General features: G+C 39.2%; 1 protein-coding gene across 5 annotated transcripts in view; it reads right to left on the reverse strand.

Annotated features, from left to right (window-relative positions):
• CNOT4 (CCR4-NOT transcription complex subunit 4) overlaps positions 1-7297 on the reverse strand; it is an 82278-nt gene extending 74981 nt beyond the window's left edge. For 4 of the 5 annotated variants that reach the window (XM_014964215.1, XM_014964217.1, XM_014964220.1 and 1 more), the window contains exon 1: positions 6942-6959. In XM_014964215.1, coding sequence (XP_014819701.1) covers positions 6942-6949 — 8 coding nt within the window. In that variant the 5' untranslated portion in view covers positions 6950-6959. Of the gene's footprint in view, positions 1-6941; positions 6960-7277 lie in introns of those variants that run through there. The other variant, XM_014964216.1, reaches the window with a different exon arrangement.
• Between the last annotated feature and the right edge of the window lie 328 nt (positions 7298-7625).

A 7625-nucleotide genomic window follows, 5' to 3' on the forward strand; every position in this document is an offset into this window, starting at 1 on the left:
AAAATGCAAAACAGAGTTCAAATGTTTAACCTAGAAGCACAGGAAAACTTCAGAGGATGGAAGAATCTCTGTATCACTCACTCCACATACCTACTAGACATTCCAAAATGTAGTAGTTTTGTGCAATATTAATAAGTCCCAATTCCCACATATCTGGTGCACAAGCTACAATCTTCTACTTCTGCTTTTCAGGGAAACACTTATTTGTTACTTAACAACAAAGTTGAGAAAGATCAGGACCTACACTCAGGGAAGAACCTTTATCTCAATAAGGAACAGAACATATAACTGCTTGAAGATAATCTACATGCTGTAGTAAATAAATTCTAGAGACAGTCACATACAAAGCAATTGTCTTAAAAAAAAAAAAAAAAAGGGGAAAGGAGAGCATTAAGAAATATCCTGGGGAAATAGTTTTCCAGGTCATTTTCTAAAAGTCTGGGCAGAAAGCAAAAACTAATTTAGTATTCTAAAAAGAAACAATCTAGTAAAATACTCAAAAGCAAAGCATCAGCTTCCACAAACTTCAGTAGGACGTGTAGTACTGGTTTTAGATAAATGCTTCCTACTGCTACCTCAGCTACATGGAGCTGCATTAACTCAGGCAGGTGAAGTTAAGGAGTCATTTGACATGTGCAAAGCACCGAATTAAATCCCAAACAAATAATTTGTCAGACTATGACAAATATACACTATAAAAAGCACAGAAGTTCAAGTTCTCTGCAAATGCACTTGCCCAGCATATCCTTTAAACGCTATGACTTCCTAATACTAACAGAGACAGTTCTGAGTTTTTACTTATCAAGAGCAGCTGAAAGCAGTTCCTTTGGAGAAGCCTAAGCCCATGTGAAACACAGTAACTAGAACCCATATGAAATTTAAATAACTGCCTTCAGAGAATGAAGAACTAGCCATTAGATTTATGTTTCTTTAAAAAATAGAAGGAAAAAACCCCCAAGATTAAGATAGCATTGAGGAGGCCTCAGAAACATTTATGCTAGTGTCAGCTCTGTTTGAGTGGATGCCCTCTTTATATTTAGTAAAAAAAAAAAAAAAACCAAACAAATGAAACACACAGAGAGTGACACCCAGTCCATCTCCTTTCTTGTACTTCCATATACTGAGGTCTTTCCTGAATCCATTGTAAGTCTCAGAAGAACATGGTACTGTCAAAAGATGCTGCACTGCATCTCTACGGAAGTTACCTTCACCACACTTTCAGAGTTGGCACACACTGAATACAGCAGAAACAGCAGCTGGTTGCTCCTCTCAGCCAGTAAGTGGCTCATTTATTAAGCATGGATGACTACAGCCCTGCAAGTGCCAAAAGGAACCTGCCCCTCTCACCTCATCCTATCAAATATTCACCTCTACTCAATTTTATGTATATATATACACACACACACGTGTTCATAGTAACTAGTATTAATTATCAGAAGAGACAGAATAAGTGTTCTACTTCTAAGCCCCTGTTTCCCAATTCTTCACTTTAATTATACTCTGTATAACTAAACTCAAAAAAAAATAAAAGCCATGCCACTGCAGGCTTCCTTATGAAGTTGGCTGTATGGTGCTCTCTTTTTGGTCATAGAACTTGAAAGCAGTTAGCTGGTTTCCCAGAAAAAGACACTGTTGTCTACAGACCAATTCTAAGCGGTTTTCTGCCTGCGATATAGTGTTTTTTTAACACTGTCAGAGTCATATGGTCACACAACACAGCTGGTTCTTACCAACTTTCACTGTGCTATGTATTTATATAGTAGTAACCAGAGCAATAGCTCTCATACAAGGTATGACACTGCCCCACCCCCAGGGAATCATGAGCCTCAAGGCTAAATCGGAATGAGACCATGAGCAAAAAAATTAAGAAATTAATGGCTCTAAAAGGGCTCAATTAGAGTAGGAAGCCACTACACTGGTGAAAACATAAGAAAGGACCTACCTTGAAGCATGCTTACAATTATAACTACTATTCAAGACAAAAATGAAACTGTAATCCAGCCAGAAGATGACACTACCCATGTGCAGAAGACAGCTTGAGGAGTAGAAGAGCTGATATTTCCTTAAACTCCCCAGCTGTTCTTCCATATTTTCAACATACACTAACAGTTATGTAAAAAAAAAACAGTGATCATCCTCTAGTTTCAGGCTTACCATCTGATGTTCTAGAACCAGTTTGCCACTAACTGTGAAACCACAACATTAATATGTTAAATATATGCTGTACTAAATAAAAGGATTAGCAAAGAAGCTTTCAAAGACTGGAAGAAGCTGTAATTTCTCAAACGCGGTTCCTCAGTTCTAACTTTTTTGACCCTTAACCTAGGATGAAGTTTCATAAAAGGAAAGCTTACTTTCTTAGGAAAGGGATTCAACTTGCTAAAACAACCAACAGAAGCGCATGCAAGCAGGCTCCTTCAGAGAAGCCGCAGTTATATGATAAATGGCAGTAAGATTAAGTCGCTAGACAAATTGGATTAATGCTACTGGGCCTCTCTCATTCCGACCAGTGCTTTTAACATAACTCCAGCAGTTTAGGGGCCCCTACAGCTCACACTGATTGGGAAAAATGCATTCAAATTAACTATTGGGCAAGTTGACCTATAAACACTAATTTTGACCTAGCAAGTTTTGGCCTTTCGTTCTATGCTAGTTTAGGAGCTCTCAGGGGCCACTTTTTATGAATGAGATATTGAAAGCTAATTCTAGATTTCATTCAATTAAAAAAAAAGGAAGAAGTCATATGTAACAAAGCAGTAGCTATTCAAAGAGAGGGAATAGTTTCTATTTTTGTAACGTCCAACAGCCCAAGGTAACTTCTACAGATCACAGAGAAGCTTTAGATCTTTAACTGACAGGCACAGCTATAGCTGCATATACCTCCATTCATTATATTTGGAGAGGTGAAAGGTAGCTGAACACCTTCTCCACACGTCTAGTGATTACTGCTACATACTGCTTTCCCCATCCCATTTTTCTAACTTTCTAGGCTGTATTGCAAAACAGAAACTCTGAACAACAGCCACCACATGTTTATTTATCTGGGACATTACCTTCATCAAAACTTCTAGCACTTAAACTCCCTCAAGGTAGGCAGTTCCAAAGCACATATAAATATAATTGAATTACTACCTCCCATTCCTGCACTCAAATCTGTTATGTTTTTTAAGATATTAAGTTATTGTAACACATAGTAGGAGATGAGTTTAGAAGTAATAAAACTACTCCACCTGCAAGTACAGTATTTCACACTCCAAGTGTCTTAGACGACGGATCTTGCAATTTAAAATTAATATACACCATTCAAACAGGATTCACATTAAATCTACACTGGTGATAGAAACTTAAAACCAAAACACAACATGCAGCCTGCTTTCAAATAAATCTCATCTGTTGAATTCAGTGTTCCTGAAACAAACTGCCCAACGTCTCACTCTTCCACTGCATTAAGCTGGGAAACTGGTAGAGAGTCTTTGTATGCAGTGTATTTTGTCATACAATGAGCAAGATTGCTACCCTTTTAAGTTACTACTTTTCTGTATCAAATCTTACATGGAAGAAATAATTTAAGAACACCCACACTGACAAAAGTAAATGCCCCTTCTGTTAAGCAAAGAAGAGATTAGAGCTCAGTAGTCTGAAATGTCAGATTAGGTTGCAGTCCACTACAAATAAGGCCTAAAAACATGCCAAAGTAAAACCAGGATGAAGCACTACTATTTGAAAACCATAGTACACTCTCACTTACTCTGGTCACTTTTTTTGGACTTTCCTACAAGGCTCCTGTAAGTCAGTTCAGAATTTGAAGAATTCATTAGAAGAAGTTCAGAGTCAAGAAAGGGAAGTGCACTGCCATTTTTACAGTTTCTTTCTCTATCCAATTCATCTCTTTTGAAAAAGAAAAAAAAAACAACAAAAAAACAAAAAAACAAAACAAAACCAAAACCACCACCCCGAACTCCGAGTGCTAATAATTAATACTTGATTAATACTTGCAATCAAGTAGAAAATAGTTCAATGTTACCGTTCAGCAATCAAGGACTGCTGAGCTGTGACAAGTAAAACACACAAATCCCAGAAGAGGACAAGCCCCAGGATTTGTGCTTGGACCCCTCATCTCAGAGACATGTAGAAGTACAGTTACTTTATATCAGATATCGCAGTAAATTGGAACCCACTTCTTATTAGATATCTATTCTTCTTCAGATAGCAGCAATATAGAAGCAACTGATGCTGGGATCACAGTATGTTACAAAGCCACTCACAGACAGCTGAAGTTTTTTTCCCTTCTTCCCTTGCGTGGAAACGGAACCTGATCAAAAGCAGACAGCATTGCTCAGGGCACAAGCCTCAGCCAAGAGCTCCCTTTCTACCAGGTTCAGTAGCATGTTTGCTTGATCACTACATCCACCTTTAACTTGGTGACTAAAAGAAAAAAAAATAAATATCGCCCTTACACTGACCCTAGCCCATCTTTCCCCAGTTTGAAAAGCAGCAACAGATGAAGTACCTAATAAAAAGACACAAGCAATTGATCAATCATTATGAAATTAACACTAACATTCTGCTCCAGAATAGAAACACAGTACATAGACTTCAAGGTACACAGAAAGGGACAAGGAGGAACATCATTCTGTCAGCCTGTACTCTCCTGATGGTTTTGGATGCAGGCTTCCTCAAATTGTTAAAGCATGTGAATAAGAATGCATTATTTTTTACATATGTGTTTAGAAAACACTTAGAAGCTCCATCTAAGTGACAAGACTCCTCCAAGAAATACCTTAGTGTTGTTATGTTCCCAGAACAGCCAAGGGGAAGGACAGAAAAAAAAAAAGCCACCATAAAACTTACTTGATCTTAGTACTATGTGGAAATCAGTAGTTTAAACACCAATTCTTTCCTTTAAGCTGGTGAGGCCAGTCTAAGAACAGCTAGCCATAAGACAAGAACACATATTCTGCATGTTCACTGAATTCATAGAATCTTTGACACAATTTTGAAGTCATAAGGTTATGATGATTCCCTTTTCAAGCTCACACAAGAAAAAAGCCATCTGACAAAAACAAGCGTATCATCGAAGTTTCTGGTATGACACAACAAAACCCAGTTTGATGAAAACATGCACCTCACTGATACAAACAGTTTAATGCAAAAATGCATACAAGCTTTTACTTACACAGGTTATAGTCATACTTCCTGCTAGATACTTGTATTGCCCTCCCAATTTGCTTACAGGAAGAACCAGAAGGTCTGAGCAGCATCTCAAGCCATGCCAAACCATTTGCTGCTATACTTCATTTTCCAAGTCTGATAAGTGTTTACAGTTGTTAAAATGTTAACAAATGTTAACCCATCTCCTGAAAGGAATAAATTCCTGGACTATTCTCCAAGCACCAGAAAAGGAGGGCCCAGAGAGATGGAGGCTCTGTTTATTCTTAGAGCTCTGATTCCTCATGTTGTTTCCATCTAATAAAAACAGAACAAAGCAGCTAAAAGAAACACACTGGAAAGCAAAAAAGCATCAAAACCTTTAAAGACCTGAAACATTCGGAACATTAAAGCAAGGTAAGTTATGCAGTCTTTCACATATGCTCTTACTCAAGTCACCTCAGCAATACTACACAACTTCAAGTGGGACAAAAGGTGTTTTGTACAACCTAAGACACCGTTCACCATGTGAAAGTTTAAGAACCCTTGATCCTAGCAGTCTTGCTGAGCAAGTAATTTCTTTCCAACATGTGGTAAGGCCTATAGATCAGCCTCATCTTACCAGAACACGAATTTAGTTGTCCGAGGCCTAAGATGCCATCTATGATCAGCCACTTAGCAGTTACCTGTGCTTACAAAACACTGCCTATAATCTAATTTATTTTAAAGAGGTAGGCAAAATTTTGATAAATAGTTGCCGGAGATAAACCTTCAGGGCCATACTTAAGATCTTGGTCAGAGTAATTTCAAAACATTTCACTCAAAGAATATACTAACTTTCCTGAACAACAGCCAGGAAGGACAGCATGTATCTGCTTATAACAAATATTTTTAATTATAAAAAAAGCCACATGTATGTGTATATTCTCTCACCAGCTTCTTTAACCCAGGTCTCTTATTAGTGGGCACTTTATAGCTATTCTTTCTGAAGGAAAAGGTACCAAGGAATTAATAGAGCACTATTCCTGATGGGCACTCACCACCTTTTCTCTGTAAAGAGAAAAGCTGTTAGGAACCTACAAAACTCATAATTTTGAAAGCTAATAAAGACGCACCTGAAGAAACACGCAGAGATCATTTTATCATTGTATTCCCCCTTTCCAAAACAATCCCTTCCCCTAGAATGAACTTTGCAACTCAGCCAAGTTCAACTGCCAAGCATTTCTAAACGCTTGCATGTGTTCATCCTGTTTATGAAATGGAAACTCTATCACAGAATCCCAAAAGCCTAAGGTACAACACAGTTAAATCCTAGAGTATGTGCTAGGTCACTACATTAGAGAGATGCTAAGAAACTAGAAGTATATTTGAGTATTTGCAGGTCGTATAATAAACTAATTCACCCTCTCAAACCAAACTTATTATATTCTCTGCTCTTCATAAGCTTGGTTTTTTGGGGTTTTGTTTTTTGGTGTTTTTTAAGCAGGGAGAGAAAGGGGCTAGAAGGAATTTTATTCTACATATACATCTTTTGGTATTAGTTTCTTTTCTGTTAGTGTCAAGTCAACACATCTACAAGACTATCAAGTCAAAGTACATGGATGCTCAAATAGAGACATTTTAAAACTAAAACAAAATACAGCTAGTTAAAACACACAAAGTTAGAAACCTGTACAGCCTCAGTAAACATGTGATTGGCCAACACTAACTTCTAAAACTTTTGGGGACGAATTAGCTAACATCTGCAGGCCTAGCGTTTCTACAGCTTTAACTAGCTGATGGGGTTTGCTTACGTTAACATATGCTCTAGAGAGAATCGCTTCTCCGATGAACCACGTACTTGATATCACCACACTGACACAAATATATAAGCCATGGACAATTAAATCCCTTCAGGTATGGTAACGAAGCGTTTTAAGGTAATTATCTAGCGTATTTTCCCCTCCCCTTTTACTGTACAGACGGAGGCACCGGCAGCTCACTTTCAGGCTGGCAGGTAGAGCCATACGACCGACCGTCGCTGGAAGTCGGATGAGAGCCCGTACGCAGCCTTGTCATTTGCTTCTGCTAATGCACAAAATGGAAAGAGCTTCTAGTATTTTGCAAGTAGGAGACGGAAAGTTACATACCGGTTATTTTACTGACAGACAAATCTCGGGAGGCTACACGGACCGTCCAAAATAACACCCCAAATAAGAGGCTGCCATTTACCATCTGTTTGCCTCTCTCTCCGGGAAAAAAAAAAAAAGTGCCGATCACAGGAACAAATGGAGCCTGGCTCCGGGGAGGAGGAAGAAGGGGAAGAGAGGAAATTTCCACGCAAACCCGAAGTGAATCACGCCACGGTCCCCGCGCCCGGCCGCGCCGGCCTCCCCCGGCAGAGGCGAGCGGCTCCGGGGGCACCGTCCCCCCGCGCTCCCGGCGGGCGGCCCGGCCCAGCGGCTCTCCCGTGCCGCACCGGGCCGGCAAGGAGGAAA

This window comes from Calidris pugnax, unplaced genomic scaffold (assembly GCF_001431845.1).
Source record: "Calidris pugnax isolate Ruff unplaced genomic scaffold, ASM143184v1 scaffold44, whole genome shotgun sequence".
Taxonomy (NCBI): domain Eukaryota; kingdom Metazoa; phylum Chordata; class Aves; order Charadriiformes; family Scolopacidae; genus Calidris; species Calidris pugnax.